Source organism: Penicillium oxalicum, chromosome VII (assembly GCF_001723175.1).
Source record: "Penicillium oxalicum strain HP7-1 chromosome VII, whole genome shotgun sequence".
Taxonomy (NCBI): domain Eukaryota; kingdom Fungi; phylum Ascomycota; class Eurotiomycetes; order Eurotiales; family Aspergillaceae; genus Penicillium; species Penicillium oxalicum.
Window position 1 is genome coordinate 906,929 of NC_064656.1, and position 21,988 is coordinate 928,916.

The following is a 21,988-nucleotide window of genomic DNA, read 5'->3' on the forward strand; positions in this document are numbered from 1 at the left end:
GTCATTTAGCCGAAATCGCCCAGACTGAGAAGGGAGACACCTTCTTCACCTTGTTGCCCATGAACAGAAACTTCAATGTGTGAGCGTTCAAGTCTGGCACCAGAGAAACTACTGTGCGTACTTGTCTGCTTGGCACGACTTGGCCAAATGCTGCGCCGTCTCAGCGGGCCTCGGGCAAAAGCCGAAATAGGACTGGGTGGTGCCATTCAGGAAATTTGTGCCGGGCCCAGGGCGCTATCTAATCTGATCCGATTTTTCCATGCTGCCTGAGACCAGCATCATAGCGGATCAGGTCTCCTAGGCCCTAGGCAGCTATGCTGTCTTTTATTGGAAGAAAAAGGTACATTTGAGCACGCGTCCTGAAAGTTTAAAGGTTTTGCTAGTTTCGAAGGATTCTTTATCTGATCGTGTTGTGCTCCACAGCGTTGGACGGTTTCCATGGACAGGAGCTTCCTTGGCTGCCACGAGGGGCCCCGATTTTTTGTGTATTTAAAATGAGTCTTGGTCGCCTCCAGATGCCTGCGTCTGCTGCCCACCCCGATCTTCTGCTATTTTCATTTTTCGCATCTCGCTCAAGCCCCGTGTTGTACCTGCTTTGCAACACGACACGATGGGAGCCGACACCTCAGCCCCGACGGTCGTTCAGGAATCGCATGCCGATGCAGGGAATGAAAAAGACTTGGTCAATCTGACCGTTCAGAGTGATGATTCGACAAGTCAATCTAGCAACGACATTAAACCGCCCCCGTTGGGAGCAAAATTGTTCGCGGTCTTTCTGATCTCATGTATCAGCTTTGGATCCCATTGGAGCTCTGGCGTGACGGGAGCGATGAAGAGTACGATCAAGAAGCAGATGCACATCACTAATGTGCAATTTTCCCTGCTGGAGGCAAGCGAGGACTTTATGGCCACATTATTGTTGATTCCCAGTGGATTGATCACAGATCGATTAGGAGGCGCGGGTAAGCTTCCGTTTTCTTCTTTGGTCCATCGCCTTATCGGCTCCCACAGTAGCGTTGCTAATTCGCGAGTCTTTAGAAATGATCGTGTATGGAAACATTGTCTACACAATTGGGTCAATTCTTGTGGCCGCGGCGACAACCGTCCGCTCCTTCAAGTTCATGATTGGCGGGCGAGTGGTTCTTGCTCTTGGAGACATTGCCACGCAGATCGCCCAGTATAAGATGTTTTCATCATGGTTCGCGCCTAGCAATGGATTCGCTTCAACACTAGGTTTTGAGTTGGCAGTCGGAAAGGTACCTTGCAATTTGCGTATGATGATGGCACCCGGCCGGTGATTGACAGCTCTTCAGATTGGCGGCTTTGTGGGCAAGTCTACAGCCAACGTGATAGCCAAGGTGAGAATCCAGCCAGCGTTCATGAACCAGATCCTTTTGCCCATGGTGATTTCGAAGATGGAATGCTAAACTCGGAACCCAGAACACCGGTAACTTTGCTTGGGTCTTTTGGACCGCTGTCTTCATGAATCTCTTTACCAATGCGGCCACGGCTGCATTCTGGGTGTTTAGCCGGTATTGCCATCGCCACTTCAGTGGGCGTCAGGATACTGCCACGGATGAGCTCTTGACGGAGAGGAACAAGAAGTTTGAAATTGCGAAGATCTTCCAGCTACCCTGGACGTTCTGGGCTGTGCTGGCTTTTTCACTGTTCCAATCGAGTACGGCTTTGACCTTTAATCAGAATGCCACGGAGCTCGCCGAGCACAGATTTGAGATTGGTGCAATCAAGGCTGGTTGGTATAGCGCTCTGTCACAGTATGCAGGTATGTGGGACGATCATCACACAGAAGCGTGGAAATTAAAAAAAAAAATAAAAGAACAAAACAGCTGAGCAGGTGATTTAGGATTCTTCCTGGTTCCTTGCCTGGGTGTCTTTATTGACATCCTCGGCCATCGTGCAACTGTCCGTAAGTCATAGCGCAACCCCAGGCCGGCCCATACGATCTTCGAAGTAAGAGAAACCTCCAAGGTCACCACTAATGCCCATCTGTAGTGTTCATTTGCGGTCTATGCTTGCTTCTCAGCATGGTCCTTCTCAATTTTACCTCGACGACGACCGGCACGGGTGTATCATTTGGAATCTATGCCATCGCTCTCTCCCTAGGGCCGACCTCAATCATTGACAGTATTCGCACCACCCTCTGGCATCAATCTGTCTTTGGCTCGGCCTACTCGCTCAAGGTGACCATGAACAACGCGTAAGTGCATCCTCGCCAATCCCGTATTCCGAGGCACATCCTGAATAACCGTTGGCGCAGAATGAACATCATCGTCCGAATCATCACCGGCGCGTTGCAGGATGCGGATGACAACTCCTATCGGCGAGTCGTCCATGTCTATCTGTTCCTCTCTGCGGCTGCAACTGTCGTAGGCGCTTTGATTTTCGTGGGTACCTTCATGACCGACCAGCTGGGTCTTTTGCAGTGGAGCCGCAAGAAACGCTTGATCTCAGGTGCGGAGATCATCCAGGCCCTGAAAGAGCAGAGTCTTGTGATTGACGCTAAGCGCACGCAACGAATTTCCATCGGTTGCTTTACAACCTTTGTACTGCTGGTTGTGGGAGGCTGGGTGGCGTACATTTGGGGTGCGATAACGGAAAACAATTCTTGATCACCTGGTGATCATTCCTCTCTTTCGATCAGAATTTGCGGAATAGTCATTTCCGCCCCTAAAACCCATGTATCCGAGACGAGAAATGTTCCAATGACATAGACGAAACGATTCTCCATGTCCAGGTCACGACGATCTTGAAGTGTTAGGAAAGTGCTCTGTCCTGTCATGACGCTCTAACAACGGGCAGGGAGCTGGTACACTACATGCAAAGATCCGGAGCACTGCGGAATTAAAGCTCACTCGTCCGAGCTCTAAAAACCCACACACCAAGGCGAGGAAAATGTATACAGACACGCTGTTGCTTAACCTTCACTGCAAACTCCGAGGCGGCAGTTAAGGTCGACCGAACATTCCCCGTGAGCTGCCACCCGCCAATCACCGGATGTGTCCTCGCCGAAGATGGCCTGAGGCTCCTCTCATCAATCTGATTCGCGGCTCGTTTCTCGACTTCCAGCAGCCTCCAACCCCACACAACTCCAAGCACCACTGTGCGGCGTCATTCGTTCGCCACTAGCGTCTTCATTTGAACTTTAAGCTTCAAATTGACACACAATTTCGATTTATCAAGCCGTCTGCAGTACCCTGCACTTCCGGTGACAGGAAGAATTGACAACATTGCTGCTGGACTGCTGGGGGCTTGTCCACAGCCTCAGTCCTCAGTGGCCCAGTGGCCTAGTGGCCCACTGTAGCGACCTGAAACCTCCACTCAACTGGCCAGAACCGTCCACTGTCCACTGTCCATGAATGTGTCTGTTGTGACCAACAGAATCTACAACGCTCATTGCTTCCCAACCTTTGATGCTGAAATCCACAAGTATCGTTTTGGGTTCTCCGCTTCCAAGGCAAGGACTCTTCGGTCCGTGGAAGCGGTGGAGAACTTGGGTGCATTCCTGCATATGGGATCGACCTGGGTCTTGCAGAACAGTTCCACTGAAGTCTCGTCCGCCAGTGATATGAGTCGGAGTCTTCCTTCCCCCCCCCATCCACGCCAATCCTCTTCGAGCTTGGCTGGCGTTCTGCCCCTCGTGAGTCGATGCACTGGTGACCGTCAGCCACGCTCGCTCCCGTTCCTCTCCTCTCGCTTCCCCACCTGACACACCCTTGTGAATTCGGATCCCTGTCCGACGGCTTATGAAGTTGTCTTGTAGGATTAGTTCATTGAGGAAAAGGAGCAGCCTGAGAGTTGACGCTTAGTGTTGACTCGGTGAATTTGTGATCTTTTTCGTCTTCTCTGGCACTGCTTATGATACATTTTGCCCGTACGATCGTCGACGGGCGGGTGAATGCTGACTCTCACGGTACAATCTACATCTAACCGGACACTGGTATCCGCTGTGGCCTCCGGTGCAAACTCGACCAGCGTTCTCCCCGAGTACCACGCCCGAGCTTTGATATCGCCCACCGCTCCCACAAAGCGCTGGCCCACTGGCGGCATTAAGTTTGTCAGCAAAGAGACTTTCCACCAGATACGCTCAATCGCCTTCGGCTCGCCCCTCATCTACATTTTTATCTGCCTGCATACAGCATCAAAACTGCGGCGCAGTTTTGACGGTCCTGTGCGGCGCCAACTCAGGCTTGATCTCTCGGGACGCTGACGGACAAATATCGCCCGTCTCCTTCGTCCCAGTCTCGCAAATCGAAGGATGCGATGGGGTTAGCCCGTCAACATGGATTCGACAAGGACACAGCAGAACGTCGAGCACAATGCTGATCGCAGAGCGAGAGAACTCTACCGTTACTATCAGCCCGCTGGCACGACGAGTTTAGTGCCTTCTTGGCTAGCTCCGGGTGAAGAAACCCCCTCTCCTGGTCCTGCAGGAAACATGAGCACCCCGGCTGCCGGCGACGGCTCAACACATGGTGGTAGTAGCGCGGCGTCCAATTCGTCAACAACGATAGGCCCAGAAGCGCTTGTGTTGGGTGCCAGCAACAATACCTTGACCTCCTTTGCGCAGCTGGCTGCCCTTCGATTGGGTGTGGAACGGGCTTTCATCGCAGTACTGATTCGGGATCGCCAATACATACTAGCAGAGGCCACACGCTCCGCCAGCTTGAATGAGAAACCTGAAAGTGATGAAACGGAACAGTCTTGGGTTGGGCCAGGCAGCGCACGCAAAGCATGGAGTATATGCCAGGTGAGTTTCAAACCCCTTGAACCGGTAAGATTTGTTGTGAACACGCTCAATTGACGTTAGATTTCGTTTTGACAGGATACTGCGGCTCTACCCCCATCTGATCGCGAATTTTCGACTTATGAAACTCTTACGGTCAACAATCTGGCAGAGCATGAACGATACAAAGATCTGTCTTTTGTGGCGCATGAGCCACATTTCCGCTTCTTTGCTGGCACGCCTTTAACGACGGACAATCGAATCAATTTGGGATGCTTCTTCGTGCTGGACACCCAACCGCGGCAAGGTCTAACGCCGCTCGAGAAGGAAATACTGGGATCGCTTTCTATGCTGGTGATGGACTATCTCAAAGTCTGCAGACAGGCGTCGGAAGGACGACGAGCTGCGCGTCTATCCCGTGGCCTCAGCTTCTTCGTCGAAGGAAGTTCCAGCTTTGTCGACAGCGCAGATCCGTCGCGCGCGGACAGTTGTCCCCCTCATTCCGTTACGCCAGCCTCCACCAACAACCGTGTCAGTATGTCTGGCGGGTCGCACGCCAGTCACAATTCCGACCGTCCGTCCCATGGGGTGTCACACAGCCCGCCAAATGATCGCTCACTCAGCAGCGACGCCCGCTCCATGACGTCGGGTGATTCCGGGGCTTCCTACTCCAAAGAAAATAGTGGTACCTCAGGTGCTGATAGTTCGCTCCCCGAATGGATCACTAGCAGTAGCCGGAATCGCCTTCCCCCTGACGATTCTCATGGCAATTCGTGGTGTTTCAGGCGCGCGGCCAATTTGCTGCGCGAGAGTCTGGATTTGGACAACGACGGCGCGGTGGTATTTTACGAGGCCTCCAACAACGCTTTTGTCGACGGGGATGCTGGGAGCGTCGCAAGTGGTGCTAGTGATTGCTCGGGTAGCGATACAGGCGGTCCAGCGACCATCTTATCCATGTCAACGAACGACGACCCGTTTGCCCCGCGGGCGGGCTCCAATGTCGCGTCTCCGGCCGCCAGTTTGGACCGCTCCTTTCTGAGTATGCTTCTTCGACGCTATCCGCGAGGCAAATTGTGGTCCTTTCATCGTGACGGTATAATCTCCGCATCTGATGACGATGATCTTATGCCTCGTGATGGGAGCAACACGCCAATATCACGCTCTCCCCCCGGAGCGCCACCCGTCGACGGTTCCCGACCGATCGGGAAGAGGAAGAGGGCCGCCGAAAATTCCTGGCTCAACCAGTACTTCCCGAACGCGACTCAGATTCTTTTTGTGCCTCTGTGGAACGCAGTCAGCTCACAGTGGTTCGCTGGATGCTTTTGCTACACCACGGTCGAATCCCAAGTTTTCTCTTCCTCCGTGGAACTGAGTTCCGCTCTTGGTTTTGGCTCCTCCATAATGGCAGAGTATAGTCGAGTAGAGTCGCTTATTGCTGATCGACAAAAGGGCGATTTCATTGGCAGCATCTCGTGAGTTCCGTATCCAGCTTTCAATTTGAGACGTTATCGGCACTGACGATTTCCACGCAGTCACGAGTTGCGCAGTCCTCTCCACGGCATCCTGGCGGCAGCGGAATTCTTGAATGGTACTCACCTAAACGAATTCCAAGATTCATTGCTCGAGACTGTGAATGCCTGCGGGAGGACGCTTCTCGATACTATGAACCAAGTGCTGGATTTCAGCAAGGTTGTCTCGCTGGAGCGAACGTGGCGTTCGATGAAAAAGAGAAAAGAATCGCCGCTCGACTTCAAGGGGAATGATAAGTTGGCAACACATTTAGATTCCTACGTGGACGCTGATCTCAGCATCTTGATCGAGGAGGTGGTGGAGGGAATTTGTCTCGGCCATGCCTACGGCTCAGAGTCTCCAGCCTCTGCCGATCTTCCAGTTCTCTTGTCGCACACTCATGCCAAGAATGCAGGTCCCCGCAACAACGTTGTTGTGTCTCTCGATATTGCTCATAAGGACTGGGTCTACCGAACACAGCCCGGTGCCTTGCGCCGAATCATCATGAACATATTTGGCAATGCCATGAAGTATACTGAAGAAGGCCAAATTACTTTGTCGTTGGAGGCCGTGAGCCATTCAGAGGGCCGGAGCCGGCGACAGGGCTTGGAAGACATGGTGACCTTGACCGTCTCGGATACCGGAAGAGGCATCTCTGAAGAGTTCCTGCGGGGAAAGCTCTACACGCCGTTTGCACAAGAGGACTCTCTCGCTGTGGGCACGGGCTTGGGGCTTTCCATTGTCAAAAGCCTTGTCAAAGCCTTGAATGGCCACATTCGCATACGCAGTCGCGTAGGCGAAGGCACCATGGTTAGGGTAACCTTGCCACTGGCAAGGCCAGTGGGCGAAGAGAGTCCACCTGTTGAGCCCCATAACTACGCTCTTCAGCAGCGTGAAATATTGACCCAGACCCTCATGCTCCACGAAGGATATTCGGGCAGACGCGCAGCTATCTGGGGACTTCATCCCGATGGTTTAGCGCATGACGAAACGTGGAGCGGAATCGCCAAATACCTTGTTGAATGGTTTGGTATTGAAGTTGTTCCTTGGCCCTGCTCTTTACCTCTGGATATCTTGCTCATTCGAGAAGTTGACTTGGAAGGTCTGCGGAATGTTCAACTATCAGCAACTCTTCCTTCATTGCTCGTTCTTTGCTCGAAACCGGTTGATTATAGCAAAGCGCAGTCCGAGTGGATTCCTCTCGCAACTTCTGTGGACATCATTCGACGTCCTTGTGGTCCCCACAAGCTTGCGCGGTGCGTCCTCAGGTGCCTGCAGAACTGTCAATCTACCGTCGTCACACCGTCGTCTGTGTTGAAAGACCCTATGGAATCCATGAACCTCGTGATTCGTTCGCCCAGGCTCTCGCCTATGCCACCCTCTCCATCCTCTCCTTTTCCCGCCAACGATCCCTTCTCCCTCCTCGAACCCGAAAAGGTTGTGGGACGTGGTCTATCCTGTGAGGCCGCACCTCCTCCCCATGCTCCCTCGGTGATCGCAGCATCACCAGAGGCCGTTGTCGCGGCTCCCTTACCAAAGCCCTTGGTAGAGGGAGCAATCGAAGTCAAACGACCCACCCAGGTTCTTGTTGTTGACGACAATCGCATTAATCTCAACCTCATGGTCACTTTTATGAAAAAGCGCCATCTGTCTGAGCTGGTCTCGGCAGAGAATGGCAAGTTAGCCGTAGAGGCCGTTGAGCGAATGCCTAACGGGTTCGACATTATCTTCATGGACATGTCCATGCCCGTGATGAACGGTTTTGAGGCGACGCGGGCCATTCGCGCGCTGGAACGGGAGAATGATGGCCGGAAACCGGCTGTTATCATTGCTCTGACTGGGCTCAGTAGCTCACGAGACGAAGTGGAGGCTCTGAGCTCTGGCGTTGACTTTTTCCTTACTAAACCCGTCTCGTTCCGCGAGGTCTCGCGTCTTTTGGATGAATGGGAGAAGGATGGTCTTGATGGAGAAAAGAAGAGATAGACCGGATTTCTCCCGTGACACATCCAATCTGGTCATTCCTCGGGTACCTTGCTCGAAGGGTGTTGTCGACTGGAAGATGCCTCTCTCTGCCAGATTTCTACCACCCATTTCAAACTGGTCTGACAACGTCAAATTGCACATTGTACGTCCTTGGGGTTCGGACATCGTTCCCGCCATCACTCACAAAAAGCGGAGTGATGTCTCTTTGACCACACGGCCAAAATGGCCCAAAACGAATCCGTGCTACGAACATGCTCGGTGGTTGTAGTGACTACTACAACTTATCAATGTTTCCAATCCTCCTTTCCAATGCCTCGGCACTACCACCACTACTACCCACAACGATAACAGCAACAACAATAACAACTACGCATCTCTCGACTCTTCCTTTTGAGCTTATGATACACGATTCGGCGCACTTCAATGCATGGAGGTCTTTGGGCTGGGTATATGAAAAGCTTTATGACCGGCGTTATCTGTGATTCCCCCTACGATTGTACCTTGTTATTTTATTTCCTGCCAAACACGATTCACCGTGAAACGCTTGTAAGTTACGGTCTTGTTGTTCCTTGATGCCATCCTGTCGGATGTCACATATATGTTTTTGGGGGGAGCGACAAGGCGGGTTGAACCTGAGAGTTCCATGTGTACACGATTTATGGAATTCATGTGGACGTCTTGTTTTGTAATGACACATTTCACGAATGATCAAATCAAATCCCGCCATATAGCGTGTCTCAAATTCTGGGTAGAAATTGTGCAAAAATTGGTTACGAGATATAGATATCGGCGTGATTGGGCGGTACCTGAATTTCCTAAGTACCGCCACGAGATGCATTTGGATCGAAGCAATAAGGAGTAATGGCTGGGATGCTTGAGGCAAATGACATTCGGACATCGATCACTTCGTAGAAGATAAAGGTAGGAACGACAGTGGCCCTCAAGGGTTTCTCAGGTACCTATCGCTGCGCCTTTTTGCTAGAAGAAAGCAAAGCACATAGGTAATCATACATGGGATGGAGTAGGTGCAAACTCATCAGGTCCATCAAGGATTCCTGCCATATTAATCACAGCAACTCTCGTATCAGAAGTCCAAGGTAGTGCTATACTACAAAATGCAGACATTGCACACCGTTATCAAGTTATCAATCGGGTTCAGGGAAGCCGAATTTCCGATTATCCAATGCCTTCTCGACTGTGGCACTTCTATACAATGGGGGCCAATTTTGCAACTACGCAGCGATGCGTGAATTGGATGATTGACTAGACGCTCTGAGGTATCTTCTCCAAACGGGTCTTCCGGTGAATGACATTATGTATCAGAATCATGGAGATGAGTGCTATTTCAAGATGTAAAGTGGCATAGGAGCGCCCCTTCATTCATGCTGCTGCGAGGGGAGGGGGTTCAAGCTTGATTCACCTAAACTCGAGTTGACCGAGGATGGGGCATCACCGAATTTCAAAGGTCCTGCTGGCAAGGTTGCTTTGGCAGCTAGTGGGCTTAATCCATTCAATAGTCAAACAAGTGTGGTCAAATTTCTACGCTCACTGTCATCCGGTCATGGCCTGGAACCGGGCCTCTTCCGGTTTATAGCTGATGATGGGCGCAATTTCAATATTGTTTCCATGCAGGAGCTCTTGCGGGAAAATGGCCCCTACTTTGTCTAGCCATTTTGGAGTGACTTTAGTTTTCCCTCGTTATCAATTTGATTGGTGTTTGTTCCGATCCAGAAGCCGTTAAAAATTATCGTGATGCTTGAAACATCCACGGAAAATTCCAAGAAGTCATCTGATGACGGTTTCTACGGATGACCCGATTCAAAGCATGCTTATCTCAAAAGACTACGTAGGTCATTGATATACGAGACTGGCAGCTGTGTAGAAAAATGCCACAGGTACGGCTTCAAATAATTGGGGATTTTAAATGATGTCAAGTGAATTATGCCTAGTTCTGCCTGCACGCCCCGTCTCTCGAAAAGGAAGCATTCTGCGACGACGGATCCATGTGTACCAAATGTAGGCGAGGAAGATCATCAATCCCATCCACTTCCCTGATCTATTGACTTATCGATGTAAATATAGCGGTCAGTCGGATGTAACGGAAAGCTGGCTAGGTGGAAAGCGTTAGGGCCTGGTAGGTTCCTCCTGTAACATGATGGAAGTCAGAGCGAGAGGAGCTGTGAGGTCTTGGTTGTGTTCTAAACTGATCAACATGGAGCTCGAGTTTGTATATCCTGACTACGCACGGGGAAGAAAGAGAGAAAGAAACGATCTTGATTGATGATCTACGAGGAGGCAGAACAGACACAGGAGAAAGGGAATGACAAAAAGAGAAATCCTGCAGACAACCGCTAGATTATGGAAAGCCCTCTAGACAATCCCATAGTCACCACTAGGCCTGATCTCGAAAAGTATCTGAAGAGGGCAGACTCTCCCCCCCCCCCAAAATCTCAGAGGTCCTAGAGAAAGGTCTGGGACAGAGAGATCCTGGCCTGTCAAGCTGTGGTTGTCTAAATTATCAAGCAAAAATAAGGAGATCTTACGTCTCTCAAAATGAATGAGCCTAGGGTGATTGATGCTCAGTATTATGAGAGTGAACAACTAGTGAGCCCGAATACAAGAGCTAGCAAAGAGAGACGGACGGGAAGGAAATGAACCGCCATTCAATCAACGAGTAAGATTGAGTACAGCCCACCAGATAGTTGACTTGTGTCTGAAATATTTCGGACTTGATGATTTTGATCACCGTTTTTCTGACATACAAGTGACCCTTTCCGTCTTAGGAGCTTCTCGACAACCCAGTTCGGCCTATTCAAAGGGGCAACTTGCTTCCTACTTCGACCTGATTTAAATAGGAGTGGATATGTCAAAGGGAAATAAGCACTAACAAGCTTCGTCCAGCTCAGTTTAGAACTCAAAACTTGACTTATCAAGATGAGTCACTCTCACACTGGGACCTAAAAAAAAACTCCCTACATATATACTGCCAATCAAGTACCTGGAGTAGATCGGTGCGCACCTCGCCTAAAAGCTTTAATGCATGTGATTCATACCCAGTCAGTAGATGATACTCCATATTGCGTTTGAGGATCGAGTACTACTATTTCGGCCCCCATGCGACCCATTGATCGCGGCACTTTGCATCCGTTTCACCAGACGCAGTCGCGGGTTATCCACTCGGGCTTGACGAATGACTTGGGCCCGCCCGCCGGCTCCCCGCATGCATAGATAGGTGTTGAAACTGGCAGTCTCGATGGTGATTGATTTCCAGGAAGAGATGGACGATACTGGTTGAAATAGACACTGATATGATTATCCGCAGAGGCCTCAATGAGAGAATAGAAATTTTTGTCCGACTCGTAGGCATTGGGAGTCAATCCGGCCGGTGACGCGGGGAGAGCGGAGGGGGAGGAGGAGAGGATTGGATATGGTTGATCCTGTTCCCGCTAAATCCCCGAAAGGCCCTCAACACCATGAGAAGCAGAGGCGCGTCTAGTCTAGTTCAGTCGTAGTGTCCGGGGTGGGATGCTGACGAGAGGTGGGACAGGGTGGATTGTAGTCAGATTGAATACTACCCAGTGCATCTTACCCCTCATCAGCAAAGGAACTCAAAACTGGGATAGATTGAAGGGCATCGCATTGATCGCCACAAGATTGACTTCGTGCCCAGCATTTTACTTCGTGCCGACTTCTCTTCCTCTGCTTACCTCCCAGCTCACTCTCCCATCTTCAAGAATCCGGTACTTTGAAAGACAGCGACCGATCATGACGATCACTCAACAGCCCAAGATCACGTCGTTCGAGACACGGTTGTTCATTAACGGAGAGGTATCTCGTCCATTCTGGGAGACGGCGACCAAGCTCAATTCTAACCGATATTGAGTCCAGTTCAAAGATGCGTCCGATGGCGGAAAGTTTGATCTTCATTCCCCTGCGACAGGAGAGAAATTTGCCGAAGGTAATAATACCCCAGGCGTCTGTTCGAAGCCTTTGGCCCCAGACAAGAAGCAATCCGGTGATCTTAATGTCTTCTTTTCCCCTCTTTTCTAGTCGCCGAAGCTAGCGCAGATGATGCAAACGCCGCCGTGGCAGCAGCGAAAGCTGCCTTCCCAGCTTGGTCCGCACTCGCCCCCGCGCGAAGAGGCTTATACTTGAAGAAGCTGGCCGATCTGATCATGGAGTCTCATGCCGAGCTGGCTGAGCTTGAGGCCATGTCGATGGGTCGCCCGGTGTCTCATTATGTTGAGTCGTATGCTTCCGCCCAGGCTTTGAACCACTATGCGGAAAGCGGTTGCCAGGTGCTTGGAACTTCAAGTTTAAACAGCCCCGGATTTGTCAACATGACCCTACGACAACCATACGGAGTAGTCGGTGCCATTATTCCATGGAACGTGCCCGTGTACTTCCTGATCTCCAAGGCCGCCCCGGCATTGATTGCAGGGAACACGGTGGTTGTGAAGAGCAGTGAGAAAGCCCCCTTGACTGTGAGTCTCGAGTTAGCCCTAGTTCAGGTCAATGATTCAAAAGGCTGGTGCTGACGATTGTCCATTCGCTAGTCTGCCAAGGTTGCTACCTTGATCCAAAAGGCGGGCTTTCCCCCGGGAGTGTGGAACATTATCTCTGGCCATGGCCAAATCTCGGGCAACGTCTTGTCACACCACATGGACATTCGCGTGATCAGTTTTACAGGATCAGGACGGACCGGCCGTCTCATTCAAGAAGCATCCGCCAAGTCCAACTTGAAGAACGTCATTCTTGAACTGGGAGGAAAGTCTCCTGCGATCATCTTCCCCGATGCCAACCTCGAAAAGGCAGTGCAGGAGACGAGACATAGCATCCAGTTCAACAGTGGCCAAGTTTGCGTGGCAAACTCTCGCATCTACGTCCACGAGTCTATCGCCCCTCAATTCATTGAGCAGTTCCGAAAGAGCTTCTCTCAGATCAAGAGTGGCGACCCTCTGCTTCCAGAGACCAACCACGGCCCCCAGGCCGATGCCATTCAGTACAAGCAGGTGCAGTCGTACATCGAGGAGGGCAAAAAGGTTGGCAAGATGGTTTTGGGATCTGAACCATCTGAGCACACCAAGGGTTACTTCATTCAACCAACAGTCTTTGTTGAGACTCCGGAAGACTCCAAAATCATGAAGGAAGAGATCTTCGGCCCCGTGGTGAATATCAACACATTCACCGATGAGGATGATGTTATCGCCAGAGCAAACGACACCGAATATGGCCTCTACGCCTCGGTTTATACCAGGGATATCAGCCGTGCTTTGCGTGTTGCGAAAAGATTGGAATCCGGTAACGTGGGTGTCAACTGCACCAGCCCCACCGCTGCACCCGATATGCCGTTTGGTGGCTACAAGGCCAGTGGCACTGGTCGTGAAGGATGGACTGTGAGCATCGAGAATTACCTGGAAGTGAAGACTGTATTCATCAAGATTGATGATCAGTGATTGCCTGGGTGTAGTAAGAGGGTAAAAGTCCATGAGTAGACCAGGTCGATTTTAACGTCAGTAGACGTAGATACCAAGCATTGCTCAGTCCGCAGAAAAATCCGCTTCGAAACATCATTTGAAAATAATCGTACAGGCTGTTTGCCAGGAAAACTTTCTATGGTGAAGATATCGCCGACAGGATCAAAGGCTGTATTCTGCTGTTTGCCCGAGGGAGTAGAGCTTGTTTGCATTATTGAACAGAATGTCTTTGGCAATGTTCTTGGCCTGCATGATATTGCAGTCACCGCATTGAACGTATTCAATCAGAATCTTTGTGCTTAATATGTCAGCGGCGCTCTTGATCGGCCTCTGAGTGTTTGACTGACCTTTTCCAATGCTTGTCGAAATTGCCGATTCGACAGCCAAAACGTCTCCGGATAAATTTGCCCACCCGTGCTCCAAAGAAGGCGATTAGTAGAGGCGATCTCTAAACTCTCCCGGAGGATTCTTTCTTGACCATCGCGGCTAATACAAGGAAAGACTTTGCTGAAATCAACGAAGACGACCGGGTATCGACTGGCGAGATAGCCTGCCTCCTTCGTGTATGGATAAGCTGCATGTAGCAGCACGACGGGTGAACCAGGGTACTCGCGAATGATTGGCTGGAGCAAGATAGGATTTTCCCTGCCGGGCCTTGTCTCGCTGCGGCCCATCTCGTCGGTAGTCAGTGCAGTCGAAAATTGGAGGGGCTTTACTGATAGCCCCCCATACCGAGAGGAATTGCGCTTCATAATCTGCAAGACCATCCAGTCAAGAACTAGCTTCTCCTCGAACTTGTAACCGTGCTTCTTGGAGCCCAAGTCCAGGATCCTGTGCAGAGCTGCAGTCAATGAAGCATCGTCCGGCGATGTTGGAGCAACATCGAGACCACTTCGGGTACACACGTCTGTCTTGAAGGCGACAACGGCTGAGTCGCTCATGGCAAGCTCAATCGCATCAAGAAATTTAGTGCGAAACAGACTCCATACACTTTCTTCCGATCTGCGATCCTCGTTCATGATGTCGCTGAGCACAGACTCTGCGATGGTCTCAATGCAAACTATGATTTTCATGGGCGAGGGAGCAAAGCGGTCGTGCCATTCACGCGATTGAACCAGACCATCTCCATCTGAGTAAGTCCCATCTACGAGAGGATCACTCAAAAGGAGCATGTGCGTGCCGTGAAGACTGCGCCGCAGCATCCCGTTGTAGTCCTCTTTGAGATACTGAGTGCGTGCGGCGACCACATCCTCCCATGTGGAACACAAAGTTCCATACAGCTCGCCGAGTTGATTGATAGCGCGCTGGGATGGCAGAGAAGCATGGGAAGTTTCCAGGCGATGCGCCCAGCTCTCGATCAAGACACACTCTACCGGGTAATTGCTTTCATGACTTGCGGAATAGCGATTTGGTATGTGGTGTGCATGATGGTCAATATGCGGATGGTGACGGATGAAGTTTTTCAAGGGTAAGAGAGGATCCATCGTGACTGATCAATGTAGCCAACCGAAGGCCAAATTTGCTCCTTGAGACTTGCTCCCTAGTGTTCAGGATTTCTAATCTGGAAGTTTTCACGACTTAAAACCAACCGCGCCTTGAAGCCTCAGCAAGTGGGGACAGAGGGCAGACTCTGCGACGCGAGTCAGATTGCGGCCGGAATAAAAGTTTGATCGCGAGGTAACAAAACACAATCTTGCCCACTTCTCAGCTTGTGAAAATAATTGTTATCTCATCCAGAACACCCGAGTCCAATCTTTATTGGGTGTAGGCTCTTTCGAGGGCAAATAAAGGAGGAACAGAAACGCGTCGGGAGGCGAGGAAGAAACATGTGCAACCTGTAGATCAGGTGATTGAACCCTGATTTCTGGCCAGCAACTTTCTTTTTTGTTGTATGTACAAATTCCTCGTGGATTGATTGAAAGATGGCCCTACAGTGTATTCTCAGCGGAATTTTGGGCCCAAACCTGAAAATCCTTTCAGAGCCACGAACTGGTTGTTTGCCCATTAGCTGAAAAAAAACAGAGTCAAAGTGTTGGCTACAAGGAGAAATAGAGCTCGCTCTCCGAACAGGGAATTCAACACATTATCTTCAGAGACCAGAGGTAAAATTCAAAAAGAGAGGGGGTGTAACAGTACAGAATCGGGAGAGAAGGTAATGAAAAGATAAGACGACGAAAAGGACGAATGTCTTCAACAAAAAAGCATAGTCGCTGTGTGCTTGCAATAGCCATTTAACACCAACCAACACCTGAAATCCTGGAGACATGAGCCGAATTGTTCAGCAGTGAGACTTTCGTGATTCCCACCAGCTCTTCTCACTTGCAAGCATCTCCTCCCGCTGCCGATTGCTGAACGCACGTAATTGTCTCTCCTCGCCCACGAGGCGCACGCGTTCCCGACCCCGATGGGGGAAGCGCTCAGTTGTGCAGTACGCTAATGCTAGTTCAATCATCCCGAGAACAAGATAGGCGATCGGTATAAGAATGAAAATGGCTATTCCGACGCATTCTGGGCCATGCTTATCCAGAAGATCGAGTACATCAATGGACTTGAGGTATGTCAAGATGTTGGTGGCAGAGGTTTTGGGTAATTGATGAGCATCTTCAGATGACGATACCCCCTCCGTGTGTTCATTGTTGTCGCGTACTGAGAAGGCGATTGATTTCCCAAAAACTGCTCCATAATGATCGCGAAAGGCGCGGTCGCGCGCGTTATCTGAGTCGGCTTCGTGACTGGATGACGCAGAATAATGAGCCGAATGCTCCGTCACCACGGGCGATTTTGATTCATGGCGCAGCGAACGGATATAGTCGAGAAAGGCGGGCTTCCTCTCATGAAATCGTTCGGAGGGTGATTGCCCGGTTGCAGAGTCGCCGTTGCTGGATTGAATGGCCGAGGTCTCGCTGGGCGACACGGGTAGAGAAGGCAGCGCGGCACTGACACTGGCGTATATCAGTGTCGCTGCAAGGGCACTGGGTATTAATTTCATGGTGTTGTCTTGCTTCGAGACTGGGTTTGAGATGAGCTTAGTCGACCACGCGAGCTGAAATTTAGAACGGTGGATGTAACAATATTTTCTTTTCTCTGAACACTGTTCAAGTGTCGGGCAGACGGAAACCTATATAGAAGACAGGGGCAGACATGTCGATCCATCAGGACCTAAGTGGTTTCCGTTCGCAACTGCTGGACGCACCAGCTCTTGTTCAGAGTCTGTTTCCTCTCGGAGCAGTTTGGGATGCTTCATCGCCAGCGGTGCGACCATGTGGTGGGCTCTGCGGACGCTGATTGGTCCTCGTGGTACCAGGAGCCGCATTAAGCATTAGATATGCACGAGAAGACATGAGGGCGTCGAGGGGTCGTGGGGATTCACGGGGGTTAATGTTTCCAAAGTCGCGCAAAAATAGGAAGATGAGGAGAAAGAGATCTTTGGTTCGTGGGTACTCTGAAGTGTGATCACCAAGGGCCGAAAGATGAAGACCTCGAGTTACGAAGTTGAATCTTGTGTTGAAACGAACACGAGACGGGCGAATGCGAAGGTGGATACTTTGATCGTCTCGGCCAGGGTGCACGACCCTTGAGACTGGACCAGGCCGTCCAGAGAATGTCGATTTCTCATGCACTGCTGGAGCGGGGCCTACCTTACCTGACTCTTCACGAGTCATGTATGTGAACAGGGCAAATAGGAGGTAGGTGTCGTCTTCTGCATAGGGGTGGGTGGACCCAAATCGTCGCCCGTTCACCTTTAGATTGAGGTCCCTGTTGAACTTCTCCTTACCCACGGAAATGAATCATCTTGGGAATAAGTAAATCTCGTGCGCTAGCTAACTATGCTGGTACCTTTGAAGAGTTTCATCTGGCTGCAGTTTACGGAAGCCTCAATGGAATCAACTGCCACCTAGGAGCATATCGAGAAATGGTATCATGGTGGTTGATATTATACAATGTAACCCCGGCAGCTGCATCACCGGGTTCGACAAGTAACATATAGTTTTTTTTATGTTTCTTCAGAGAGGGTGAACTCATTGGTGTTGGAGCTTTTAGACAGGACATAGTCGTCCGTTTTGATCGGGGAGACCGTCCAAACTCTTCAAGGTCCAGTGCTCACTGCCAACGCCGGTCGGGGCATAGAAAAGACCGGTCGGGTCGTACCGCTGCTTCAATTTGTACAACCGTCCATAGTTGGAGCCATAGAACGATTGCTGGAAGTTGGGCTCCAGAATATTCGACTCGGACATATATGCACCAGATTCGGGACAGGTCTTGCGCCACTGGCTCATGATGTTATCAGTGAAGTCCTGCATGGAGGCCAGAATCTCAGCATTGGTGGCGCTATTATCCCACGAAGTGGAGGTGATGGCATGCATGAGGCTGTTACGGAAAGCGGGGTTGGCAGAGTTGGATGGATATCCCTCTGGAAGTTCAGCCTTCATGTTGAAGGCCAGAAGAGCGTATCCAGCAGAAATAGTTGAGCGGAGGGTTTCAAAGGTGGTGTTGAATAGGGACTCATCTTCAAAGTTGGCGCGAGGGAAGAGACGAGAACCGGTCAGCATGCTGGTGCTACCGACAATCTCAAGAGGGAAGCCTGCATCCCAGGCGTCGTAGAAGTTGTCGTAGTACTTCGAGTTGGGCGAGATGTCGATGCCCAGAGCCTTGAGATCATCGAACCAGGGCTGGACCAAGGTGTTGAATTGCTCCAGAGTGTGGTTGACAGCAAAGAAGGGGTTCATCAAGAACGTGAACTGTTCAGCTCCAGTGGGAAGAACCCAGAAATACGCATAGGTACCAGCATCCGCGTTGGCCGGGAACCGCTTCATATAAGAGCGCACTGCTGACCAGAAGGCATCCACGGAGACCTTGGGACCGGTGGAGAAGCTGAAGGTGGACAGAGTGACGCCCACCTTGGGGTAGACGCGAGAAATGACAGAAGTGACAATTCCAAAGGTACCTGAGCGAGTGCCGTAATGTTAGATTAGGACGCATCAAGAGAAATGGGTGGGGGTGTTCTCCGGAACTTACCACCACCGCCACCACGGAGAGCCCAGAACAGGTCCGGGTTGCTCTGCTCAGTGACTGTCACAAAGCGACCGCTGGCAAGGACAACTTCCATGGCCAAGACCTGATCAGCAGCCAGGCCGTAAATACTGGACAGGGGCGAGTGACCACCACCGAGGAAATAGCCACCAGCAACACCAACGGTCTGTGTGATAAGACAAACAGGTAAGTTTCCATGCACTACAGAATGATTTCGGCAAAGAATTCACTCACCTTGCCCTCGCCACCGACAGCGGTGAAACCAAGCTCATTGGCCTTCTCATAGATCTCGGAAGCTTGCACACCAGCGCCCATCTTGACGGCAGGACCCTGTAACCAGAAGCGCTGTAGTTGGGAATGTATTCAATCTCCTTCATGTTATGAGTCCAGAGGCCAAGGGCACCGGCACCAGTTGACTTGCCATTGAAGTCATGACCGGTGTTCTTGACCACCAAGCGAAGATTGGCGATACGGGCAAAATTGACAGCTAATTGAATCTGAGCTACGTTGCTCACATTGACGACGTAGCTAGAGTAGCCGCCAAGAGTGCAATCTCCGGTGCCATTCTTGTTTGGTAAACAGGTACGACCCTCGAAGAGAGGCCACATCACCGAAGCCGGATCCTCAGCACTAGAATCACTTCAGTCAGACAACGCTCCGAGTAACGATAGGAAAGGTGAAGGTTGGGATCCTTACTGGATGTGAGAGTTGGTCCAGTTGTTGGCCACAAAGTCGCACTCATTGGCGTCATATTCGGACCAGGAGGGGTAACAAGCCGCAGCAAGAGGAACTGTTTTGATCAGTGCGCCTCCGAGCACTGCGTCAAATAGAGACCACACCCACTTGCCAGGCCAGAGGAAGTCGCCTGGAAGGGCTTTGCATCCCCAATAGCCTCGAGCAACGAGGGAGGAGTTGTCACTGTCACCAAATTGGAAATAGCTGGACTGATTCTGGTCCAACTGGGCCAGCGCTTGCTCAGTCAACTGAAGGGTCTCACTGGGGAAGTATGGAGTACCAGCATCGGAAATCGATGAGACCTCGTCCGCAAGAAGGCCATTGGCAGAGCCCGAAAGCGTCAGAGCACCGAGCAGGGAGCCTGCCAATATGTTTCGTAGGGTCATGATTGCGACACACACTTTGCTCGTCAGGTTAGAAAAAGGATCTCTGCTGCAAAGACAGATTGGAGGCCAGAGGTCAACACGCGCGGTATGACTCTTTTCAAGACTTCCGATCGAGTACTAGACGATACTCGACTGAAAAGCCAATCGCGTTGCAAGAGTGAAATGACGCGAAAAGGGCGGCTTTTTAATCGCAGTTTTTTGACTCTGGGACTCGCGCAAAAGACCATCGCACGATCCGCTTATCAACATTGTAGTAACCACCAGGGGGCCGACCCAAAAAACCAATGATTGAACTCATGAATAATGCACGATCCCAGGGGACAAGATGGCGGGACATCGGCAATTCCCATGCGCAGAGGCCAGCCGGTCCATCTGGATTGGCTCGGGGCTTGACAATCGCGCGAAAAGAAATTGCCATTACTCGGGGACACTAGAGCGAAGCCCTGAATGGGCTCCGCTGCGACTCGGCCACGCTCCACTTTAATCATCCCAACGTGGATAGCTTCCTGCTCATGGCTTTCTCGAGGCAAATTTCCTCCACTCTGGGTGCATCCACTCGCCCAATTTGGAACTCTTTGCGGGTAGTCCGATCTTCCGCGTCGTGGCGATAATTGGATTTAGTGACAGATTCATCCTATCGTTTCGTTGACGGGGTTCGCGATTTCGGTCGAATGGCCACGTTTGTGCGACTAAACTATTGTCTTTTAGCGCGAGCCTTGGTCGAGCAGTGCACCAGTGGAGATGATCGCGATGCTCGATAGTTCCTTGTGTGGGCTTTTCTGCGGCAGGAAAAGAGCCCTTCATTGGAAGTGTTTGCGTCTTTTTGAAAGATTCCCAATGCTCTGGACTAGACATGGATATTGTCTCAGTGTTCGGTGGTCCGAGTGAGTTCAAAAGGTGGGTCGATCGAGTCTACCAACTTCAACGCCTGCCGGTGCTGTGAGGCTAGCCTTCTGTGTCGGTCTTCGGTAGCGTGAAGGCGCAGTTTAAAAAAATGGAGTCTGCTACAAAGCCGACAGAACGAGCAGGCGTGCAAACTACAGACACCTTTCACTTTGGAACTTGCTTGTCGATTGGTCCTCACGTGAGGGCAGGCTGGTTGCAAAGCTGAGGATGAGGGGAGCTTCGACCTTCTTCTTTCCCCCCACGAGAAAACGGCATCACGATTCACTTGTTCGATTTAGCTGGTTGGTTAATGAATGATAGGAGGGCTAAGTCTAGACATTCAGCATGGAGAAGATCGAGATGGCTCATCTTTTGCGCCCCGGACCGGCGTACACGTACACTGTACGGTACTTCGCACCGATCGCACGTGGCTACATGCATCAGATGAGGGCCTAGCTTCAATCGCTCCGGGCACTTGGATTCCGAATGAACTGACTGAGTTGCATATCCTCACGAAGCTAGTTTGAGTCCCACGTGTTTCTGTCTCCTTGCAGACGTCGGGTCGGTTGGAAGACACGATACATAGTCATAATTGCTAGTCAAACCAAGTTCTCGAAGCGAAGGATGCAGGAGTTGTTTGGCTAATTTCATCGTTTCCGCCCTGAGTTGCAGCCACGGTAACAAAAAAAAAAAGTGGACCCGATCGTTCTTCATACGCTGGCACCTCTTCTGCCGTCCGTCTTTTGACAGCTTGTCATTTGTGCAACTGGTACATAAGCTGACGAGGTGACCACAAGAATCCACCGGCTCCACCCGTCGCTCAACCGAATCGGCCGGATTGACACAGATCTTGAAACGCTTAGACCAGAAGCAGAGACCTCCGATTGTCCGAGTCAGGGACCTGATCCTGCAATTCTTTTGAAGCATGGTCTGTTTGGGAGAATATTTCCTGCCGTCGGTCTCTCTGGCATCGGCACCGCTATCGCAAAGACTAGCGTGCTCGAGCACTGCGTGAGAAGTGGAAGTGAAGGACCTTTTGTGTGGGCTTTGGGAAGATTTGCCGGAGGAGACTGCCGGTGGCGGCGTCCTGCCAGGATCGCTTCCAGTCGAGGGCTTTTTCCCTGACATTTGCTTAGCAGCAAGCCAGGAGAGATGCCTGGCCCAGGTTCTGACGAACATTCCACGTCCACTAATAATGAGCTATCATGTCAGAGAAAACCCACTTTTGTGTCAACTGT

General features: G+C 51.0%; 8 protein-coding genes across 8 annotated transcripts; 5 read left to right on the plus strand and 3 right to left on the minus strand.

Moving 5' to 3' along the window:
* Positions 1–610: 610 nt before the first annotated feature.
* Positions 611–2,630, plus strand: POX_g08850 (uncharacterized protein; the record flags this gene model as incomplete). The annotated part of the gene is made up of 7 exons (XM_050117617.1): positions 611–962; positions 1,039–1,256; positions 1,314–1,358; positions 1,441–1,783; positions 1,865–1,927; positions 2,014–2,218; positions 2,279–2,630. 7 exons carry the CDS (start codon positions 611–613, stop codon positions 2,628–2,630), a joined length of 1,578 nt encoding a protein of 525 aa, XP_049965761.1.
* A 743-nt stretch (positions 2,631–3,373) lies between these two features.
* POX_g08851 (uncharacterized protein) lies at positions 3,374–3,727 on the plus strand (the record flags this gene model as incomplete). Its single annotated transcript, XM_050117618.1, has 1 exon — positions 3,374–3,727. The coding sequence occupies one exon, from the start codon at positions 3,374–3,376 to the stop codon at positions 3,725–3,727; it is 354 nt and encodes a 117-aa protein (XP_049965762.1).
* A 573-nt stretch (positions 3,728–4,300) lies between these two features.
* On the plus strand, positions 4,301–8,236 carry POX_g08852 (uncharacterized protein; the record flags this gene model as incomplete). The annotated part of the gene is made up of 3 exons (XM_050117619.1): positions 4,301–4,792; positions 4,844–6,216; positions 6,277–8,236. The coding sequence occupies 3 exons, from the start codon at positions 4,301–4,303 to the stop codon at positions 8,234–8,236; spliced, it is 3,825 nt and encodes a 1,274-aa protein (XP_049965763.1).
* A 251-nt stretch (positions 8,237–8,487) lies between these two features.
* Positions 8,488–8,718, plus strand: POX_g08853 (uncharacterized protein; the record flags this gene model as incomplete). The annotated part of the gene is made up of 1 exon (XM_050117620.1): positions 8,488–8,718. One exon carries the CDS (start codon positions 8,488–8,490, stop codon positions 8,716–8,718), a length of 231 nt encoding a protein of 76 aa, XP_049965764.1.
* Positions 8,719–12,001: 3,283 nt separating this feature from the next.
* POX_g08854 (Retinal dehydrogenase 1) lies at positions 12,002–13,692 on the plus strand (the record flags this gene model as incomplete). Its single annotated transcript, XM_050117621.1, has 4 exons — positions 12,002–12,064; positions 12,125–12,194; positions 12,287–12,720; positions 12,793–13,692. 4 exons carry the CDS (start codon positions 12,002–12,004, stop codon positions 13,690–13,692), a joined length of 1,467 nt encoding a protein of 488 aa, XP_049965765.1.
* Positions 13,693–13,875: 183 nt separating this feature from the next.
* POX_g08855 (Protein fluG) lies at positions 13,876–15,197 on the minus strand (the record flags this gene model as incomplete). The annotated part of the gene is made up of 2 exons (XM_050117622.1): positions 13,876–14,004; positions 14,061–15,197. The coding sequence occupies 2 exons, from the start codon at positions 15,195–15,197 to the stop codon at positions 13,876–13,878; spliced, it is 1,266 nt and encodes a 421-aa protein (XP_049965766.1).
* Positions 15,198–15,991: 794 nt separating this feature from the next.
* POX_g08856 (uncharacterized protein) lies at positions 15,992–16,702 on the minus strand (the record flags this gene model as incomplete). The annotated part of the gene is made up of 1 exon (XM_050117623.1): positions 15,992–16,702. One exon carries the CDS (start codon positions 16,700–16,702, stop codon positions 15,992–15,994), a length of 711 nt encoding a protein of 236 aa, XP_049965767.1.
* Positions 16,703–17,750: 1,048 nt separating this feature from the next.
* Positions 17,751–19,865, minus strand: POX_g08857 (uncharacterized protein; the record flags this gene model as incomplete). The annotated part of the gene is made up of 5 exons (XM_050117624.1): positions 17,751–18,658; positions 18,730–18,910; positions 18,979–19,040; positions 19,082–19,374; positions 19,441–19,865. 5 exons carry the CDS (start codon positions 19,863–19,865, stop codon positions 17,751–17,753), a joined length of 1,869 nt encoding a protein of 622 aa, XP_049965768.1.
* Between the last annotated feature and the right edge of the window lie 2,123 nt (positions 19,866–21,988).